Source organism: Eublepharis macularius, chromosome 5, assembly GCF_028583425.1.
Source record: "Eublepharis macularius isolate TG4126 chromosome 5, MPM_Emac_v1.0, whole genome shotgun sequence".
Lineage (NCBI taxonomy): Eukaryota > Metazoa > Chordata > Lepidosauria > Squamata > Eublepharidae > Eublepharis > Eublepharis macularius.
Genome location: NC_072794.1, coordinates 9,769,408 through 9,792,074, shown reverse-complemented (window position 1 = coordinate 9,792,074; position 22,667 = coordinate 9,769,408). Strand labels below are relative to the sequence as shown.

General features: G+C 46.6%; 1 protein-coding gene across 1 annotated transcript; it reads left to right on the top strand.

Annotated features, from left to right (window-relative positions):
- Positions 1-519: 519 nt before the first annotated feature.
- On the top strand, positions 520-20,389 carry SCAMP4 (secretory carrier membrane protein 4). The gene is made up of 8 exons (XM_054981633.1): positions 520-752; positions 5,619-5,715; positions 7,294-7,345; positions 7,620-7,748; positions 11,775-11,931; positions 14,008-14,109; positions 15,879-15,996; positions 16,893-20,389. Exons 3-8 carry the CDS (start codon positions 7,339-7,341, stop codon positions 17,061-17,063), a joined length of 684 nt encoding a protein of 227 aa, XP_054837608.1. The 5' UTR covers positions 520-752; positions 5,619-5,715; positions 7,294-7,338; the 3' UTR covers positions 17,064-20,389.
- The last annotated feature ends 2,278 nt before the right edge of the window (positions 20,390-22,667 follow it).

The window sequence follows — 22,667 nt, the reverse complement described above, 5'->3', positions numbered from 1 at the left end:
AGTAATAGTTGTCGTCGTCCTCATGACGATAATAACGCCTTTCTCTGGACACGCTGGGAGTTGTAGTCCCCCAATTCATTGTGGCTGGCGGGAAATTCCTTCCAACGAACTACTCTCGTTGCATAATGCACTTTCAGAGCACTTTAGTTATCGTTTGCACCTGAATTTTCCTGTTTCACAAACACTTTAGGAAACAATTGCTAAAGTGTATTATCCAACTTGTGTGGAAGCAGTCCTAGTTTGCATTAATGTTCTGTAAAACCCTTCTATTTCTGACGCAAATCCAATTCTGGCTTCTTCTGTCCCACGGAAGCCACCGTACCCTCCCTTTCTCCTATCGGCCCTCTGAGCCAACGCCCCCACTCACGTGACTGGCAGGAGCCGCTAAACCCGCTCTGTCTCCGTGCACGCCGGGAACTGTAGTCCTCTGCCCCGTTGTGGCTTGCAGGGAGCTTCCTCCAATGAACTACAACTTCCATGGCGCAGAGCGGCCATCGCTGTGGCGAGAGCAGAGGGCAGCGGCGTCTGCAGCGGACGCTAGGAGCGGCGTCGGCGGAAAATAAACAGCCGGGCGCGGGGGAGGCTGAACAGGACTGCGGGGGAGAGTCCTCACTCCGGCTGCTGGGTCAGGGAGGCAGCTGATTGGCTGGCAGCACCAGGGAGGGGCGGGGTTTGCACAAGCAGTCGCTACAAGGGGGAGGCGTTGTACGCGCAAAGGGCTTGTGCGTACAGGAGGAGAGTCCTCGAGCTCGGTGAGTGTGGCTTGGCGGTTGCCTAACAGTGATATATAACGGTATATATATATATACACACACATATATACACATACATATATATACACGCACGCATACACAGTGATACAGATAGCTATAGATGGGTGGGTGTACTCACTCACTCACACTGGTAGTTAGCCTCTGTCTGCCTCCCTCCCTTCCCGATGCCCATTTTCCCTTCCAGCTTTCCTCCTCCCTTCCTCCAAGGGGTGTTGGTGATTTTTGAGCTGTGCTTCCTAGTGGTTTCAGTCTCACAGTTATTTTGGGTCTCATATCATGGTATGGTCCTCACAACAGCCCTGTGGAGTAGGCTGGTGTGATCACCTCTTGCATAGTACAGGAGGGCTGCGAAGCATGATGTGCATATGGAAGGGCTGCTCGGAACTGGGCACCTCCTGGTGTTCATGGCCATTAATGCTGAACCAGCTGCCCTTCCTTCCTTCCTTCTCTCTTCCTTTATTTTCTTTTCTTTGCTGACTTAATTATTTTATTTATAGTCTTCATTTCCCATCAAGGTGGATGATGCAGTGTGGATCGGTACAGTTCAGTTTTAAAGATATTTCATTAAACGGCGTAATAGAGTCTACAAATGCACCTTTGCAAAGATTTTAAACCAGCAGAAATCCAATATGGAGTTGAAGAAATGCCAAAACACTCAGGACCAATGGAAAGAGATTTGGTCATCTTATATGCTAAATTCCAAAGCAATAAATATAAAACTCCCAAGAATTCAAAATACTGACACGCTGGTACTTAACTCCAAAGAAGTTATCTCTCATTACATCAAAATATTCACCCATGTGCTGGAAAAAATGCGGGAATATAGGTACATTTGCTCATCTTTGGTGGCAATGTCCCAAAATAAAAACATTCTGGGACGAAATTTTAAAACAAAGAAAACTAATAACAACATATGATATACTGCTGGAACCCCAATTAATTTTCCTGAACCTATGACCAAACAAAAATGTACCATCTGCACGTCAAATTTTAATTAACAATTTGTTAACCATTGCAAAATCATCTATAGCTTATTTCTGGAAAAAACAGTCACCACCAACACAAAATCATTGGTTCACTAAAGTATGGGATCAACTTATTATAGACAAAATAACAGATAAAATGACTGACACCTCATCTTCATCTGAGTTTTGTGAAAAATGGTGGCCTTTCTTAGATTTTATGGATAGGACTGAAGTACAACCTCCAAGTTATCTATACCAAAACATCTTAAGGTTCTAGCTTTACAAATTAAACTACACATGATAGCATTTTTGGTTTTATCACTTCTTATTGTGAAAATTCTTATACTACAGTATTTACTTGCATTAAGATACTTATGTAAACAACTTACTTGTGTATATATATACACTGTTATTTTTGTTGGTTAATGTTATTAATGTTTTTTATATTAATAACATTTTTAAAAAGAAAAGAAAAAATGCTAAAACAGAGCTTAAGCAATTCTAAGATTGACATATGAAACAACACAGAAACTGCCTGGTAGGATCATGCTTAAAGCAACAGACAGTACATGTGGAGTACATGTGTGCCAAGAGGTAGGTGTGTGGTGAAGAGACTCTCAGGCAAGAACTGAGGCAGCTTTGCACATGCACCCCAGCGCTTAACCAAGTGCAGCCATGTTCATTCATGTTTACACCACCCTCTGGCTTCAATCTCTTTTCCTGCTGACTTTAACTTTTCCTGCCAGAGCTCGGCCTCTCCGTTGCAATGCTCGTTTTGGGAATATGGCATGTTTTTGAGCTGACTACAGTGTCCTCTGAGATGTGTAAAATTGCCTACTTAAATCTTTCTGGCTGCACACGTTACACAGCCAGTAACTGTGTGCTAGCTGTAAGTAGGGAGAAGTGAGGATGGCTGTGCATGTGTTTTGTATCCATGTGCACACTTCTCCAGACACATGTGTCTGATAGTAACCTCCTAGAAATGGGAAGGAGTGGAGTTGCCTGTGCATAACTTATGAAAATGCCCCAACTGTCTTTGTGTGCAGGTAAAATAGAGATCTACAAGGCACAGGAAATGGAGACCAAAAGCACAAATGGGTACAAATTGTTGCACTTTTGGGCATAAAGACTCTTGAGTGACTTGTAAGTGTATAGAAAGGTGGAGGAGGCATACTGGAGGATTTTTTAAAACTGGTTTGAAAATGGGTCTGGGGGAATGGAATGTCTGTGTGTTGGGGGAGGAGATGGTTACAGGCAGGTGCAGTCTCACAGAGTGTGCTACTCTGTTGCTCAAATATTGTACGTTGACTGCCTGTTATTTGACTGTGGTCCGATATATTCCTGGAAGCCAAGAATGCTTCCAGTTTTTCTGACCTGTCAAAATTGGAGGCGTCTCCAAACATGTAGGATTAACCTCCTACACTTGGACAGTCCAGGCTAGCCCGATCCTATCAGATCTTGGAAGCTAAGTAGGGTTGGCTTTGGTTAGTAATTGGATGAGAGACCAGCAAGGAAAGCCCCGGTTACTATGCAGAGGCAGGCAATAGCAAACCACCTCTGTTAGTCTTCTGCCTTGAAAACCCCTGCAGAATTGCTGTAAGTCATCTATGACTTCATGGCACATTCCACCATGGCCTGCTGCATATTTAGCACAACTACCTGTTACTTTGCTTTCTGGACAAAAAGCCGCTGTTTTGCAAATTGCTCCTGTTTATAGAAAACTCCTCTAATATTGAAAAACATTTACTGAGTGATAGCGTGACCAAGTTTAGTTCATTGTCTTGTAATAATCTGGCTAATACTGCTTTTTAAAATTATTTACATTAGTTATAGTTTGCCTTTCTCACTCAGACTCGAGGCTGATTGTATAGTGTAAGTCAATATGATCAATGATTGAGACATTCAGTAAACAATACAATAGGGTATGGCTTGCAGAAATCTGATAACAGCTGGGAAAAAATGCTGGAACAAATGATAATAATAACAGTGTTCTTATATACCGCCCTTTTGGACAGATTAGTGCCACACTCAGAGCAGCAAACAAACTTAGTGTTGTTATTATTCCTGCAATATAACTGGGGAGCTGGGCTGAGAGGAGTGGCTTAGCTAAGGCCACCTGCAGAGCTCATGGCAGGAGTGGAATTTGAACCAGCAGAGTGCCGCCTTGTAGCCCAACTGCTTAAACACTGCTACAGCAGCTTTCCTAAGCTGGTTGATATGACATATCCAACAACATGGAACTATCCAGTAGGAGCATACTTGCAGCAACAGGCAGTATGCAGTAGTATTGGACCATTGGAGCCAGTTTGGTGTAGCGGTTAAGAGCACGGGACTCTAATCTGGAGAACTGGGTTTGATTCTCCACTCCTCCAGTTGAAGCCAGCTGGGTGACCTTGGGTCAGTCACAGCTTCTAGGAGCTCTCTCAGCCCCACCCACCTCACAGGGTGATTGTTGTTGTGGGGATAATAATAACACACTTTGTAAACTGCTCTGAGTGGATCTTAAGTCATCCTGAAGGGCAGTATATCAATTGAATGTTGTTGTTGATATTATCATTATTTCCTTACAGCTCAGCCCTATTATTCATATAAAAAGCCCTCCTGAATAGTTTTGCACAGTTTGCGAAAAGCCGGAGGTGTGCCCACTTTCCTGAACTCTTCAGGCATAAGTATAAAAACTAATTCAGGATTTCTGTCCTTTTTGTTGTTCTAATGTTAAAACTGCTCAGTTAACTGACCATTGCATGGGACAGGAGGCTACAAACAATATTAGTTTCTCTAGTTGTACAAAAATGAGGGGAACCACTGAAGGGATTGTTCTCTAATCTTAAGACTTTAGAGAGTGACTTTTTTAGAAAAAGGTTTTGCTAGGATTTGAAAATAAAAAACCCAGAAAACTAAAGAGGAAAATGTGTGTGTCTGTGTGTGGGGGTGGGGTGGGGGTGGGGGTTAACCTGCAGCTTCAGAAGAGAAATGATGAGTAGCAAAGTGCTGCTTTGGAGACTCTAAATGACCAACAACAAAATAAAAGGTCTTTGCCCAAATTAGCACTTACCAACAACAAAACCATCTGTTTCCTGAGCCACCTTTAATTTCCTTTGTTAAACTCTAAGGTGCCATAAAACTATCTTTTGTAGGAGTTGAAAACTCCTCCCCAAGGGGCTCCTTCAACTCTGATTTTATGATTTATTGTGATTTTTAATACCTGCCAAACTGTTTTGCAAAATGAAACAGAAGGCACGCAAGATCTGGCTCCCCGCTTTAATGAAAGTTCACTGAGCCCTGACTTTTTTCTGCTGGGCCACGTGTGGCAAATCAGGGAGGTGGCTGCCTAGGATCGTATTCTACTTGCCAGTGGTGAGTACAAGATCCATGGGCAAGAAGGAATGAAGCAAAGGCAGGTGGGAGAGATGACATGTTAATTATTTCCAGTGGGTGTAAAACTTAAAGAAAAAAACTTGACTTGGGAAAACTTCAAGGTTACAGAATCTACTGAGAAGCATTGGGGGGGGGGCTGCAATGCTGGGGGTGTTCTCTCGTGACTGCCAAGCTGTGTGGTAGGGTGCGTGTCCAAGTAATGCAAAGATGCAGGAAACAAAACAACTGTTGGAAGCAAGCAGGAAATGAGAGCTGTCTGTACGCTGAGATGAAATTTGGCAGACTGTCAGATGTCGGCTTGTCGAGGCTTGCATACAACCTTTTTTGCACCATCGTAGTAAGACAGCATCGATCCTCTTATATCTTTAATAGGAAATGCAAATTAAAGCCTCCTCCCTGGCTGAGGATCTGTCATGGCGGGGTGGGGGGGGGGGACGGGATGACATACAGAGAAATCTTTGTTTCATTCCAGTGAGGAAATTGGCTTTGGTTGTGTTGGCAGGCATGGTTTTGCCAAGACGGTCCACATAGAGAAGGGATGCGTTAATTCAGACCCGACCGTTTGATCTGCACCTGACTTTTGCACAACCTTTACTTGCGTGAGTAAACCTTTTGCTGGGGGGGAGGATGTGTGGGGCTGTCCTGTTTGTTGGCGCTGTCTAGGAGGGATAGTCTTATCTCCATGTTTCGCAAAAAAAGTGCACCGGAGTGCATTTGTGTGTGTGTGTTTGCATTCCCTAGCCATCTCATCATTTGTTTCTCTTGTTGTGAGCCCTTGGTTTGCCATGCCTGGCTCTCTTCCTGTTAAGTGCACAGTGCACAGACTTGTGCCTCAGTGCCTCCTAGATCCCCTTGTTCTCTCGGAGGACTCTGCCCTTCTGTCCTGGCTGCCCCTTATGCCAGGAGGCCCTCCTGCACCCATCTTTTTCATGAAGCCTGAGGCACAGTCCCTTGTCTTCCCCTCCTAGTGAAATTAAATCTTAGACGAATGGAACGAAATGTATTCCCGTCCCCTGTATGCTGCCATCGCTGTAAGTATCCCCTGTTTCTGTGCCACTCCTCTGTGTTGCCTTTTAGATTTTAAGCTCGGACGTAACATTTTTATGAAGCTCCGTAAGGTGCATTGTATGTCGAAAATGCCTTCACAGTCATATGGGCTAGGAACTTGCGGGAGGCAGGGAGGGTGAACAGGCGTGTAGGCGAATTCTGTGCTCCCGAAAGCTTGCACAGAAAATACAGCCTGCCTTAGCCATCTCTGGCTTTGTAACTTGGGACTGCATCTCCCGTCTCTGCTCTGTCAACTGCTGGTTGAATTTCTTGGCAAACCACACTGGTGTTGAGAACGCACACTTGTCTCTTTGTGTTGTCTGCTATGTTGCGGGGTCGGGGTGGGGGGGGAGGGAGTTTCCTTGAACTGGCACAAGAAGTCTCTTGTCTGTTTACTGCACTGGGAGGCACTGCAACAGCCTCCCAGTGTGTAGGTCACATGAGCTGCTGTAGCAATCTGGGGGGGGGGTGGCCTGGGGGCTCGATCAGAGCCCCCCAAACTAAGGATCCGTTCTCCTGCACAAGCTTAGATACTAGTGCCTACTGGTGTTTGTATTGTACGGTATCCTCGATCTGTTTGGCATTTTTGTAAAGGGACAGAGGGCAGCACCCCCAAATACATAAAAGGACTGATCTCTCCCCAAAGGATCTTAGGGCCAAGCTACAAGTGACGAATGACACTTGAACGGCAAGTGGAGTGAGTGGAGGGCAAGTGAACAGGGAGAAATACACTTGCCGTTCAAGTGTCATTCGTCACTTGTAGCTTGGCCCTTACACTCTGGATTTTGACCCAGCGGGAGGGGAACAAGGGGAAGGGGAATGTTAATCACTGCCCAGGCTTCATTTAGTAGCGGGTTGGTTCTAGTAATCCAGGGCTGAGGCTTGAAGGAAGGAGTCACTGAACAACATGGAAGTGTCTTTTAAGGCTGCCAGTTTCAGTATCTTCTAAAAAATATTTTCTCCTCTGAAGGCAAGAGTTGGCACAGGGGCTACCACCCGTCAATCCTGTTAATAGGGAGGAGCCCCTTTTTCCTCTTGCTGGGCCAAACGTGTTTGTCTTCCCCTGTGATAGCAGCTTGCCCGTACCCTTAACGGTTGCTTACAGATTTATCTTTTTTCCCCTCTCCTAGGTCCTGCTTGAGAGAAACTTGCCCTGAGTGGCTTCTCCAGAAGGAATGGCAGGTAACAAGGCTGAAACGGCCCAACTCTGATACCCGCCCCCCCTAAAAATCCACCATATGATAGCTTCTTAAGACCAACCAAATGTTGCACACCTATGAGGAATAGCAAATCTGATTTCTCTCACAAGATTTAGAGTAGATTGTCCCATGATGGGGTTCTCTGCCGTCCAGTTTGGGGGCTCCTTCTCCCACCCTGTTGAGTTCTGCCTGTAGGATCTGAACAAAGTGCTGTTCACGCATGCCCATTTCTCCCTCTTGGCTTCTTTCCCCTGCAGAAAAAGTGAACAATTTCCCCCCGCTCCCTAAATTCATTCCCCTGAAGCCGTGCTTCTACCAGAACTTTGCTGATGAGATTCCAATCGATCACCAGACACTGGTGAGGAGGATCTATCATTTGTGGATCTGTAAGTTCAAGATGCAGCTGCTTGGGGTGTGGGGTGAAGGGTGGGTGGAGGGCATGGGAAGAAAATGGAGTTTATTTGGTATTCAGACAGCTTGTGTGTGTATTGGGGGGTGGGTTTTGATGTGTTTTTGCTTGCTCTTTTTTTAATCCAGAGGAATTAGCCGTGTTAGTCTGTAGTTGCAAAATAGTAAAGAGTCCAGTAGCACCTTTAAGACTAACCAACTTTACTGTAGCATAACCTTTCAAGAACCACAGCTCTCTTCGTCAGATGCATATGACGAAGAGAGCTGTGGTTCTCAAAAGCTTATGCCACAATAAAGTTGGTTAGTCTTAAAGATGTTACTGGACTCTTTACTTCTTCTTTAATAAGCAAGTTTCTAGCCCTCATGATTGCAGAAAGATACTGGGAAATGTCGAAGTAGTTCCTGCTCAAATCTCAGCTGTGCTTCTGGATCTTTGCGTAAAACATCCACTCCCCACCTCATACCTAGCACTGCCAGGATAATTATTCAAAGCAACAGTAGTTAAGTATTGTGGGGGTTCTCCTGTCCCAGGTTCCCAATGACATAAACCCAGAAAACATACAGGCCCACCGTGATGCTTTTGCAGTGTATTTTGTGGATAAAATCGCTGGCATCCGCCATGAATTAAATTCCGTAGTGGGCTCAGTTCAGTCTTGTCCTAGTCCTATAGACATGACTTGCGGTTGATGAGGCCTGATGAAGTACACAAGCCAATTAGCAGTGCGAGGCCCTCCATGTCTTGCCCTTCACGGCTGCTGGGTTCAAGCTGGGCTGGGTTGTCTTGGGAGGCAATGAACGCCTTTTTGTGAGAGGATAGTGTTCCAACACCTTGAAAGAGGTTGCTGTGAGACCTCCCCAGAAAGAAGGCATTCCTGCACCCAGCTAGCCTAAACAGCTCCCACCTGGTGGCCAGGTGCCTGAGGAGCTGGTAGCTAGACAGCTTCAGGCAGTTCTAGAGGAGAGGAACGCTCTAGAGCCATTGCAATCTGGATTCATGCCTGGGTTTGGGACTCAAATGGCCTTGGTTGCCTTGACTGATGGCCTTCACCGGAAGAATGAGTGGGGTCGTGCGTCCTGGACTCCCCCAGACCTTTCTGAGGCCTTTGGTGCTGTGGTATCCTTCTAGAGGGGCGGTGGTAAGGGGCGCCATGCTTCAGCGGTTCCACTCTCCCTTTACTGGCAAATTCCAGAAGATGGTATTGGGGTCATGCTACTCTCCCCCGTGGCATTTATGCTCTGGCATTCCTCAAAGGTCCCCCGTGCTGTTCAACATCTCCACGAGGTCACCCAGGGCTGTATTATGAGGTGCCACCAATATGCGGATGACACCCAGCTCTCTTTCTCCTTCACAGCTAAGCTGGGTGGGTCTGTGGAAGTCCTGAACAGGTGCTGGGAGAAGGAAAGGGGATGGGTGAGGGCCGGTAAACTAAAGCTTAATCCGGACAAGGCTGAGGCGCTGTCAGAGAAGCTGCTCGGGGGCTGCGGAGTTCATCTATCCTGGAGGGGGTTGCATTCCCAATGAAGGAGCAGATGCGTAGATCGGGGGGCACATAGCACCTTTCATCACTTCAGCTCCCATGCCAGCTATCACCATCTCCTGAAAAATGTGGTCTGGCCACGGCGATCCACGCTGTCTTTACCTCCCGGTTAGATTACTATAATGCACTTTTATGTGGGGCTGCCTTTGAAAATGGTTCAGAAACTTTACTTGGTCCCAATTAAATTAAATTAAACACAGCAGCCAAGATACTGTTCAGTGGTATCACTCCAGTGCCGAAAGATCTGTGCAGGCTGCCCCCAGTTTCAAGCTTTGCTGTGTTTTGAATGCCGGTTTTTAATCATTAGGTTTAATAATAATTAGGCAATGGCAAACCACCCCGTAAAAAGTCTGCCAAGAAAACATTGTGATGCGACGTCCCCCCATGAGTTAGTAATGACTCGGTGCTTGCACAGGGGACTATCTTTACCTCTAATAATTAGGTTGCTTTATATGTGTATGATGCTTCATTTTATAAGCTGCCTCGTTGTCCTTGGGTTTTTTATGAATGTAAACTTTATACAAATAGTACAACTTAGATTTTCTGTGTGCAGGGAAGTATCTGTCCTACCTGGTGCATGTGTCTCGGAGTCTTAACTTTTTCCTTTTAAGGGCCTCCTAGAGTTGAGGCCTGCAGGGATTCTATGTAGTGCATAGTTAACCTATGGAACTTGTTGCCACAACATGTGGAGATTGATGGCCACATGTAGGGTGGCTTTAAATAAGGATTAGATGGGGGGGGGGAAGGGGGGAAGATAGTCCTACTGCTGTTGATCCCTGGCCCCAAGGATGTTCGTTTGGCCTCAGCCAGGGCCAAAGCCTTTTTGGCTCTGGCCCTGGCCTGGTGGAACGCTCTCCCTGCGGGACTTATTACAGTTCCATCAGGCCTGTAAAACGTAGATGTTCCACCAGGCCTATGAGAGTGGTTGAGGAGCTGACAAAGTATCCTGCTGGTCGCTTGCCTCTTCTGTTCTGTTCCACTCCTCTGTCCAATGAGATCTTTTGTGCCTACCCAGAGTGATATGTATTGATATTTTATGATGTTTTATGAGAACTGCTGTAGCACAGTGGTTAAGTAGTTTATCTGCGAATTAGCACTCTACTGGTTCAAATCCCACTACTGCCATGAGCTCAGTAGGTGGCCTTGGGTCAGCCACTCCTCTCAGCCCCAGCTTCCTAGATGTGTTGTGAGGATAATAATAACACTAACTTGTTCACTGCTCTGAGTGAGGCACTAATCTATCTAGAAGAGTGGTATATAAGCGCAGTTATGATGATGATGATGATAACTGTTATTTATTGTATATAATATTTTTTAAACTATGATTTTGTGACTAGAGATGGGCACGAACATAAAACCCCCCGAACATGATGGTTTGTTGTTCGTTGCCATCCATGAACAGGGACTCATGAACATGGCTCTGTTCACGAACATGTTTGTGGGGGCCAGCAGGCTCTCCTCCAGCCATCATCCAAGTCAAGATCCCTACTGCACCACTCCCAGAAACCTGACCTGAGCAGGCAGCAGGAAAGGTACCAATAATAAATAATAGCTTGGCCCAGAGCTTGGCAGCTGCCCTGGAACTTGAAGGGGTAGATCCCTATCCCACCAGACACACGAAAATTCAAGCTCCAATGCACTCTCTCTATCAAAATGCCAACAGCAACTCTCTCCCTCTCCACTGTCTGCAAACTAAGCCAGAGATGGGAGCCCCCCTCCCCCCTGCTCTTTGCTCCCTTGTTGTAACAAATTTGGAGCTCCACACTTGAAAGGAAAACCTGCCTATCAAGCTAAATTGGGTTTAGATTAGGGTTTCCAGGGCAACAGCAGGAGTTCAGACAGAGTTCAGACAATCCCTGCCTAAGTTGCCAAGGGAATTGATTGCAGGTGCCAGACTGTCTGGCTTGATGAACAGCGACAAGCAACGACCACCTGTTCGTTTAGAATGGGGCCTCACAATCAGCTTGTTTGCGAACAGCAGATTGGGCTGTTCGTGGCTTTTTTTTAATTCATATTGCTGTTCGTGCCCATCTCTAGTTGTGACCTGCCCTGAGCCCGCTTGGAGGGAGGGCAGTTTATAAATCCAACAACTAAATAAAGATAAAATAAATAGTAGTTTAATAGAAACTTTGTGCTCAGAGGCACTGTACTGCAGAACACCGGGTGCTGAAGACTTAAGAGGGGATAGCACTTTGTGGTTTCCCAAGGGCATCCAGCTGGGAACGAGTTGTCAGAGAAGAGTTGGGGGAGCAGGAGTCCTTGTATCACTTCTGGTTGATTTCTAAGAATCACAGCCTCTTGAACTGGGAGTGCTGGAGTCTAATTTGGCACTGTCCTCATAAAAGCACACGCTTGGCCTCACTGAAGTTTGGGCCCTCCACAGAGCGTGGTGTCCCCTTTGAGACCACCACAGCCTGCCTTATTCTCAGAGCCCCCCTCTTTCAGACCTTTTCCTTTCCTCTGTAGTCTATTGCGTTACGTTGGGTGTTAATCTCATCGCTTGCCTGGCCTGGTGGATTGGTGGCGGCCGTGGTGAGAATTTTGGTTTGGCCATCCTGTGGCTGCTTCTCTTCAGCCCGTGCAGTTACGTCTGCTGGTTCCGGCCCATCTACAAAGCTTTTCGGTAAGTGCGCGCTCCTCTTCCCCCACCCCTCAAAAATCCACACAGCTTGGGCTTTTCCCCCACTGAAAGACAGATTCACTAGCTTAGCATCGGGGGTCACTAACCGTTTAAAAACTAACCGTTTTTAAAAGGAACTGATGATGGTATGTTGAATTGAGGATAACTTATCATGAGTGATAGACGCCTGGTGTCCTGATGCCTCTTCGTCCGGCCTCCTGTGTTTCTGTCAAATAATCTATTTTGTAGTCAAAAAGTTAATGAAACTTTCTGACTATAGAACAATCTAAAAGGCATTCATTTCTCTGCCCGCTAATCTGAGAACCAGAAGTTGGCCTTCACTTTTAGTAACACAGGTACATGGAAGGTGTCTGAGGGTCTTCATTCCATTTTTTCTTCAACTCCAATCTCTTGGGAGTTAAATTTTTTTTTAAAAAAAAACCTTATTTTTGTCTCTTAGGGACATTTTCACCCATGGGTTCTTTGGGCCCCCGTGTCTTTGATGAGTCCATTGTCTCTTTTAAGTCACTAAAAAGGCCCTTGGGGTCATTTACAGCTAAACTGAAACAAATGAACTGAGTCAAACTCTCATCTCTTGGGCCTATCCTGCTATTTATGTACTACTTTTCTTTAAGGCTGCTTCCACACACGTTGGATAATCCACTTTCAAGACTCTTTAGTGAACATTTGGAACTGCTTTTCCATGTGTGGAACAAAAGGATTGCTTCCAAAGGATTGCTAAAGTGCATTGAAAGTGCATTATTCAACGTATGTGGAAATGGCCTAAGTAGGTGTCTTTGTTTTCGGAATGGTATGAATGTGTGTGTTCATGTTAATTTTTTAAAAAATACTCTACAGGTCAAAAATCAAGCTGTAAATCCTGTATTAGAGCCAAGGTCTTAGCTGAAACGAAATGCAGGCTGCACATATAAAATATGACAAAATGAATAGGCACACTTTTCACTTCTGGGAATTGCAAACTTGCCAAATCTACTCTCTGCTAGCTAAGTCAGAGAGCGCACTTTCTTTCTGGTATACCTGGGAGCTGATGTGTAACCCGCCCCCCCCCTCCTCCACCTATGCCTGGCCAGGATTGTCTTCTCCAGTCTGGCTTTCCCTCAAGGCATCTCCCCCACCCCACCCCACTTTTTTTTGGCTGTTTTTAAAAGCAGGCCTAGCATGGCATCAGAGAGCTATTTTCCCTGATAATCTCCTCCCAGAGCCGGATTATTGTTGGCTCATCCTTTTAGCCCAAGAGACATGCAGACAGATGATGACAAGCCAGAGGCAGGGAGGCAGAGGGGATCAGTGCTCCCAACTAGGATTCACGTCCAAAGGGAAAATCTTCTCTCCTTCGCACTCGGATCAGCCTGGTATGGCAGTGGCAAAGGGAGGGACAGGATTCTGAGCGGGTAGGCGGCTGAAACACATTGCTGTCGGTCAGTTCTTTCGATTAAAATGGCTGCCTAGAAGAGGGGCCCATAAGAGTGAACAGGGCCGCCTCATTTCCACGGGTACCTCTGGTGTGAAAGGAGGCAAGTGCAGAAGAGCGGCTCCCCCAGGGGGTACATTAGGCAGATAATCGGAATATTCCTAATCCAAATGGTTTAGTGGCCAAGGACCTGCCTGACCGGAGGAAATGCTCTGTGCTCAGTTGTTGATACCTCCAGTTAAAGGGTACCTAGTGTTGGGGATGTTGTATCTCTGAATGAGTTGCTGCTCTGGTCTTGCCTCTGCTGTGGATTTCTTAGTTTAGGTGCTGTCGGCTCCTAGGATTCATTAGGTATCCTCGGGGTGATCTGCCCAACAACAATCCTACTGATTTGACATTGGGACCCTCCCTTATCCAGTCAGAACTGTGTTGTCTGCATAATATGGTATAGGACCGCAAAACTGTCCTGTACCACTCTCCAAATCCACCCCCCACCCCACCACCACTCATGAAGCTTGCTTAGGCGGCCTGCAGGTGGTGTCCCAGTGAGCTTCCTGGCAGAGTGGAGATTTGAACCCAGACTGATGCTCTAACCACTGCACGATACTGGTTAAATTTGCCCCTCTCCTCTTCCTCCTCCCCCCAAGGTCAGACAGTTCTTTCAACTTCATGGTATTCTTCTTCATCTTTGGAGCTCAGTTTATCCTGGCTGTCATCCAAGCTATTGGTTTCTCTGGATGGGGAGCATGGTAAGCATGGAAGAGTCTGGTCTCTTCTCCTTTTCTTTACTGCTTTAACTTCAAAATAATATTTTAAAAATCAAGGGACTTTTTAATGGAGAACAGTCATATTCGGAGGCTTTGCCTGTATCCCTGGGATGGGGTATTCGTAGTGGTGGCACCGAAAGTTTGGGCCTCTCTTCCCTGGCACCAGGTGAAGAAGGCCTTTTTGTAGCTAAGAAGTTCCAGTGAATGATTTCAGTCGCTGGCTGATTTCTGCTGCCGGAGGTCTGTTTTATTTGCACATGCTCTTTTTATCTGCTGTGTCATAGGTTACATTTTAGCAAACGTGTTTATAAATTTTTTAATGCTGTCATCTATTCAGGTGACAAATTTTTATCATTGGAATTGATGTCTAGTTATAAGTTCACCCTTCCCAAGTTGAAAAGCAAAGCTTTCTAAGCATTTTCTTCACTTCTAAATTGCCGACATTTTCTCGGAGGGGGGCTTCTCATAAGCTGTCTTGAATATATATGTTCACAAAGGCAGAGTTTAAAATATTTTAGCTGAATGACAAATTTGTATATGTGCACTCAGGTCTGTACACCATGATACGTTTTCATTGCCTCCAAAGCATCAAAAGAAGTACAGGGTCTGGCCCTGAGTGACGAATTGGTCTCATCCAAGCATTTATCTTCTTTGTTTTGCTTAAAGTTTCTAGTCCCTGTGATTACAACACTTTTTTTTGACAACCGCAGTTAGGCCCTTTCCGCACATCCTTAAAGGGACGGCTCCTCATGGAACACTGGCGGCTTTCCCCCTTCGCACCAGATGTCTCCGATTTCAAAATGGTAGCAGGCTGGTTGGCTTCCATTTTTTCAGCACCTTTTCTGGGAGTGCACGTTCCTGCAATCCCAGAAAAGGCACTGAAAAAATGGAAGCCAAACAAGCTGCTGCCATTTTGAAAATGTAGACATCTGGAGTCAAGGGGGAAAGCTGCAAGTGTTCGTGAGTGGGCTGTCCCTATAAGGACGTGTGGAAAGAGCCTTAGAGAGGTTGTATCAAAGGGGCCATAGTGTCGAAATCACAGGAGGTCATAGTCCCTCTCTGTACTGCCTTGGTCAGGCCGCACCTGGAGTGTTGTGTGCAGTTCTGGAGGCCCCACTTCAAAAAGGATGTGGACAAAATCGAGAGGGTGCAGAGGAGAGCGACAAGGATGATCAGGGGTCTGCAGACTGGGCCCTACGAGGAAAGGCTGAGGGCCTTGGGAATGTTTAGTTTGGAGAAGAGGAGGTTGAGGGGAGACATGATTGCTCTCTTTAAATATTTCAAAGGCTGTCATTTGGAGGAGGGCAAGGAGCTGTTCCAGTTGGCAGCAGAGGGTAGGACCCGAAGCACTGGGCTTAAATTACATGCAGAAAGGTACCGGCTGGATATTAGGAAAAACTGTTTCACGGTCAGAGTAGTTCAAAGGTGGAATCAGCTGCCTAAGGAGGTGGTGAGCTCCCCCTCACTGGCAGTTTTCAAGAAGAGGCTGGATGAATACTTGTCAGAGATGCTTTAGGCTGATCCTGCACTGGGCAGGGGGTTGAACTAGATGGTCTGTATGGCCCCTTCCAACTCTATGATTGTATGAAGAAGGTTTCTGGTAGTCAAAGGGTGGGGCTTCAGTGTCTTTCCTGAACTCCTCCTCCTCCAAATTATGCAGAATGTAGAACTTGAAATAGACTCTGCTTCCCTGCCCTTGGCCATTTTGCATTGCTGAGGCATTTCTCTTTGTCTCCTGCACTCTCTTCCAGTGGGTGGCTGGCAGCTGTGACATTTTTCAAGACCAGCATCGGGGCTGGTGTGATCATGCTGTTTCCTGCTGTGATGTTCACGCTGTCAGCCTTTGTGATGTTCATCTGTCTCATTCGGGTAAGTGCGGGGGGTAGGCTGTTGACGTTGTACTGGGGCAGCAAGTCCCAAGGAGTGTACCAGAACAGGCACGTTTAACATGAAATTAATTTAAAGGCTCCCGAGTGTTTGTCTAGAGAGGGAGATTGTCTGCTGCATCTCTGAATGTCATGGCTGCAGCCTTAATTCTGGCCAGTCTCTTGCTCGGGTGCAGCTGGTGGGCAGAATCGGGTCATCCCCAGTTCAGAAAGGACAACTTGTTCTTTGCAAGGGGCAGGGCTTTTTTTCAGCTGGAACGTGGTGGAACAGAATTCTGAAACCTCTTGAAAATGGTCACATGGCTGGTGGCCCCGCCCCCTGATCTCCAGGCAAGCGGCGTGGAGGGCAATCTAAACTCCCCTCTGTCTGGAGATCGGGGGGGCGGGGCCACCAGCCATGTGACCATTTTCTGCGAGGGCAACCCACTGAGTTCTACCACCTCCTTTCCTAGAAAAAAAGCCCTGGCAAGGGGATATTTGTTGAGTCTTTGTGCTGATCTCCCAACTAGTCTTTTGTGCTGTGCTTGGCTGGATGCAGAGAGAAGCTTTTGTCCTTCAAATATTTTGGCTCTAAGCTCTACAGGTAAGTCCTAAGGACATATCTTAAGGATCAGCCCTTGCATTCTGGGAGCAGCGTATCTGTGATACCTGTGTGCCGGGCCACTCCCGCAGTATCCAAACTAAGATCTGTGTGGGACAGGTCAGCAAGGTGTCTACTTTCCATGATACCTGCTTTGCCCTTTCTAGCTTTGCAGGCCTTTGAATGCCAAATCGTACTTGGCAGCACTTGGCGGTGTGCGTGTGTGTGTGGATAGAGCCATAGGGTGTAAGAAGCGATTTTTGCCCTTCCTCAATCTATTTTCTCTCTGTCTTCATCAGGTCCACCGACTCTACCGTGGAGGAGGTGGTAGTTTCCAGAAGGCCCAGGATGAGTGGCACAGTGGCTTGTGGAGGAATCCCCCAAGTCGAGAAGCTCAGTACAACAACTTTTCAGGGAACAGTCTCCCGGAATATCCGACTGTCCCCACTTACCCTGCCCGAACCCGTTAGCACCGACCCATCACGAGATGCTTTATTAACAGTCATCTGAAAAATAGGTTGCTGGTACTTGAGGGGCGGGGGCGGGGGGGAGAAAAATCAGCATTCTCCTTTTTTTTAACCCCTTCCCCACCCAGATATTTTTTTTCACATTGCCCTTTCAATGACTGTGGAAGATAGAATTTCTCAACACTGACCCATGTTCTCAGACTCTTACCTCCAGAAATGGCCGAAAGAGGGTGGGTGCCAATATTTGCCTAGTTCAATGGCAGGGACACAGGGCCTGCAGTTTCTCCCCCCCCCCCCCCCCGTTTTTGCCATTGGATACACAAGAGGGCAGTGTATGCCCCCATCTCTAATGACCTAGTTGGTTTATGTAGATCAGCAATCCACTGCCATATTCCTCCAATGGGGAGGAGACTCAACCTCTCTTCCCCTTCCCCTCCCACCTCGTTGCGTGGCTTCCCTTCTTTATATCCCAAATGCCTTTTCAGGTCTTGCACTGGTTCTTAAGAGAAACCATTTACTTGCCAGTAATCCACACTCAGGGCAAGCTGCCCACAGTGCTTGGATGGCGCCGTGTTAAATTGCCTAGGGTTGAGAATCGCATGGTGCAATTCTTCTAATTTTAAAAAAAGCAACCACTCCCTGCAAGGTGAAAACTAGTACCTCATGGAGAAGGGTTCTAACCTAGCCTTCTCCCTGAGGTGCTAGGTGTCCCATATACAAGGATTCTTGTTTAACAAGAGAATGTTCCAAGGCACAATTCTTCCCCTTCAAGTCTCAAGTGGCACAGTCAGGAATTTTTGTGGCTCTGCCGTTTGTGGAGATCTCCATTGTTCAGGTGATTCAGATTTGCAGCCTTGATCAGCTACGTCGCCCATGCCAAATACTGCTCTCCTTTTCTTGTAATTTTTTGAGAGCGCTATTCTTGAGCTGCTTTTGCTTGCTACTAACCCGCTTGCTGAAGCAGAGGCTTTGTACACCTCTCTGCCTTGTCTGTACCTGGGTGAAAGGCCCTGAGCAGGTTTGTTTCCTTTTTTAGCATTGTGCCCAAAGCTGTGTTGCAGAACGTAAACCAGTGATATCTTGGCAAGGGTCTGTGCGGCACTTGCAGAGATTGTCTGGACAGAGACTGCCAGCATTTTCCGGGTGGGATTCTGTGATGGCTTGTTCCTCCAGCTTGGTTAGGTCTGGATGTTTTCATTGTTGCTTCCCCACCCCACCCCACCCCACCCCGGTGGCTGTTGGTATCCCAGGTGCCCCGTTTTCCCTTACCGTATAACAGGTGAGCTGGCCTGAACTTGAGCATGGGCGTTTAGGTGCCTTCAGCAAGCACTGCACCGTAATCCTAAGCTGATATTCTACGTATGGGGTGTCCTCAAAACAAGGGGTAGATTTATTTCCAGCTGACTGCCGGTATAGCAGCCTTGGAAATCTTTCCTGGGTTTGGTTCCATTTCCCAACATTCTCTTTGTCTAAGGACAAACAGTGCTGTCTGGCTTTGTGCCCTGTGAAGTAGTCATATTCTAATGCGTGACTTCCCACTTGATGTGTTTCTAGTGCTACGTGGGTCAGTTCCTCCCCAAACGCGTGGGAGACTCTGGCTTTTCAAAGCGTCTTGACCATCTCCGGCCAGCCACTATCTTAGCCCTCGGCTACCACTCAGCCCATTACCAAAAAACAGTTTGAATCTCTTCATTTATGGATTTGCATTGATCCAAACGTTGATACTTTTGAGAAACTTTCGCACAGTTTGGGGTAATACTGGAGAAAATTATAAATGTGAAAACTGGCTTTCTTATCCCTTTGGAACGGGAGGAGGGAAAAACGGTGACTGCCCCGGCGGGACAGTTGTGACATGTGCCTTACCTGATGCGAATCTCCCCTACTGTACTGCCTTCTTACTTGGTTTATACTGGAAATGGTCCCTTCCCTCGTCCCCCCCCCCCCTCAGTGTATTGTAATATGGAAGGGAGTTGTGCCCACCTCGAGGAGATTTTGTATAGTTAACAGGAAAGTTAACTCTAGAGGCCAAAACCTCTTTCAGCTTTCTAAAAATGCTTTTGTGGGGCCCGTCTCTCTCTTCTCATGCCCTAAAACCAGTTTGTTTACAGGACTCCTGAGACCTCTTAAAACATTCCAGATGCAGTAGGGGGGTTGCAGAGTCCTTAATTTTTTTAGCGGTATGTGCAATTTTGCTCCCTTGTCCCTCTGGGGGCTGCCATTTTGAAGCTGCCATCTCAATTCCGCTGGGTGGCCGCATTCTTTATAACTGCTTTACTGCTATTGTTTTGCCTTAACGGTGATTTTTCAACGCCTTTGGATGCAGAAATTACCTTTGGTGGAGGGAGGGGGTCCTCTTGGGAACCAGTTGTAGCCAGCGGTCAGTTGAGGGGGGGGGAGTTCTTTTCTGACCAAGAAAGGGTTTGGGGCATACAACCATTCCCACCCCCTCCACTTCCTCAAAGCGTCCTCTGCTAAGCCACGGCATGCACTTCTCCTGCTGTCGGAGACCAAACCCACCTGCTTCCTTACACCGCTTGTAGTCTCTCCCATCCCATATTGACTACTTTGAAGTGTCTGTTTCTAAAGCGGGAAGGGGAGATAGTGGTCGCTTGCTTTTGGTGTAACCCCTGGCAGGTGGGAGAACTGGATCCACCCTGTGGATCACTTGTTATTACCTCTTATCAGCCAGGTCTTTGACATATTTGAGGGGATGCGGGGCAACCATCGATATTTCCAAAGAAGACACCTCGAAGGACAAGTGAAAGATTGGCACATTGGGGTGTCTTCTACCCAGTGCGGTGGGAGGTCTAGTTTCTGGAGGGGAGGGGTCTTTTGCGTTGATTGCCAAGAGCATCTAAGGCCAAAGTAACTGAGTGGAATTAGAAACTTTGGGCCAAAAGGCTTGGTGGGGTTCCTGGAGGTGTTTCTTCACCCCAGCTTTAAACCAGGCTGAACTCTTGTAGTTTTGCCCTCTCCTCCTCCCCTTCCTCAAACCCTGGAATTCTTGCTGGCCATAACCCTCCCATCCCGTCATGCTCTACTTCTCCCACGGTTGGGCCAATGGCTTCCGTTTCGAAGAAATCACCCACTCAGTCACTGCCTCAACCCGTTGTCTTAATAGAGTGACGATTCTTTGAGCCACGTCTGTGTTTACATTAGGATTTAAAGGCGCCAATACAATTTTGGGAGGAATAACACAACCTGAGCTGTGTGCATGTGTGTTTTTTAAAGAATTCTGCATCATGTTCTGGTTTCTTTTGCATTGTGGTGTGATCTGTTACGCTTTTTTCCTCATTTGAAAATAAATCAAGTTAGCCTACAGAAGGACAGCTGCTACCCCCGTGTACATATTATGTTAATAGTTCTGGAAAGCATCCAGAGTGTTGCCTCTTACACGACTTTGTAAACTCTAAAATGATTCTTTATGGTAGGTGCAAAATAGTAAAAAGTCCGGTAACACCTTTAAGACTAACCAACTTTTTTTTTTTAATAAACTTTTTATTAACTTTAAAAAACAATATACAATGCGTAAACAGGAAAACAAATTACACAATATTAAAGTCAACTATAATACAAGACTAACCAACTTGATTGTAGCAAAAGCTTTTGAGAACCATAGCTCTCTCCGTCAGATGCAGTTTTATTGAGGCATAAGCTTTCGAGAACCACAGCTTTCTTCATTTCGAAAGCTTATGCTACAATAAAGTTGGTTAGTCTTAAAGGTGCTACCGGACTTTTTACTATTTTGCAACTACAGACTAACACAGCTAACTCCTTTAAATTTATTGGTAGGTGACTCAGCTGTTTATACATCTGGAGTAATCAATTTTGATCCAATCACACTTGACATTAGGGATGTCGTAGCATTGTCCAGCCACTAAGGAGGTCTCCCCAGCATGTCTCTGTGTGAGTCACTGTTCTAACCATGATTCTCCCCCTACCCCCATAAACACAATGAGAATTACAGTGCAAATTTTTGTGCTCTTTGAATCAAGCAGGGCTTGGGATGTGCATTTGTTAAACAATTCAGTATCTTTTTCTTTAAAAATGCACCAGTCAATACCACAATTCCCCCCTGCCCTAGTTAATTCCACAAAAATCTCTGCGTAGGGCACAAAGCTCTTCCCTGGCTTCAAGAAATTCAGTTTGCATACTCAAGGAAGATAAGCATCACAAATCTCTACTCTTTAATCCTAAGAAATTACTCTTAACAGAAGGTTTCCCTCACAGGCCTTGAGAGTGAGCTGTAAGGAATATGAGTTTATTCTGTTAGCTTAAAAGAGCCATCCTGAGTTTCCCTGTGTGGTAAACTATGAATGTCTGCAGTCTGAGAGGATTTATGGTGGTCTTTGTCCATTTATGAAAATGTAAATATTGAAAACCAAAACCAGAGAGAGCAAGTTATGTTTGGGTCGTTAATAGCCCTCCTTTAATATTTGTTCATGCGCTGGAATGAGGGTGTCAGTTAATGAATTCCAATCTCCTGGTTATTCCTTCTTGCAGGGGTCAGAATTTGTTCAGTTGCAGCCTCTGAAAAAGCTGGTTGTATTTCTTGCATCTTCCCCAACGACCAGCATGCAGGTGGACTATTTCTGAACCTGGGTGGATACCCAGCCATGCCTTGTCTTAAATGGTTGCTACGGATGCATGACTGCATGGTACTTCAGGTGTTGAGTGATCCCTGCTGGCAGGAAGAACTTAAGAAGATCCCCACTGGATTGAGCTTGAGGGCCAGCCATCAGCCGGTTCTGCCAGGAGCTCACGAGCAGAGCACATAACCCACGTCCCCTGCTGCGGAGCCAGAGGGGTGTGGTGAATGCAATGTCAGCCAGTTCCGCAGGCTTAAACATGACAGAAAGCAGTGCAAAACCACACTCCAGTCTTGGGTAAAACTCTACCTCGAAAAGCAACTTGAGTTCACTTTGGTGATTAAATTGTTTACGGAGCTGTAGACATGGGTGGCAGGACGTGGGTCATGCAAATACTCCTGCCTGTGCCCTTTTCCAGGGTGGCCATCTCCCTGTTATAAAGGGAGCCAGTTTCTAAAAGACTTGTGGGGCTCTGGTTTTTTAACAGACGGTGTCCCCTGAGCATCAGGCATGCTATTTGGGGGTGGGCCCTCTAGGCATGGAGGCACAGATGGAAGTCAGCACGGCTAGTGCCTTCTAAAAGGGCATTGGACACACAAATTAGGGTAGACTTGAACAGCTTTTGACTGATATATATGCAGGGCTTTTTTTCAGGGGGAACGGAGCTCCAGAACCTCTTGAAAATGGCCACATGGCTGGTGGCCCCGCCCCCTGATCTCCAGACAGAGGGGAGTTGAGATTGCCCTCCGCGGAGGGCAATCTCAACTCCCCTCTGTCTGGAGATCAGGGGGCGGGGCCGCCAGCCATGTGGCCATTTTCTCTGAGGGCAACCCACTCAGTTCCACCACAGGGCTTCCATTTAAGCAGGTTTACAGTGGCGTCCTGAGCAGAGTTACTGGACTTGGACTGGAGTAACTCTGCTTAGGATTTTACAGTTAAATGCTTCAGATGCGATCGCTTCCAGGTTTCCTTGACCATGTCTCAACCCCACAGTTGGCAGCCAAGCCCTCTGCTAAGT

Coding starts and splice junctions, on each gene's coding strand:
- SCAMP4 (XM_054981633.1), top strand. Junction 7,749..11,774: donor GATCTATCATTTGTGGATCT/GTAAGTTCAAGA, acceptor TTTCCTCTGTAG/TCTATTGCGTTACGTTGGGT. Junction 11,932..14,007: donor CCCATCTACAAAGCTTTTCG/GTAAGTGCGCGC, acceptor CCTCCCCCCAAG/GTCAGACAGTTCTTTCAACT.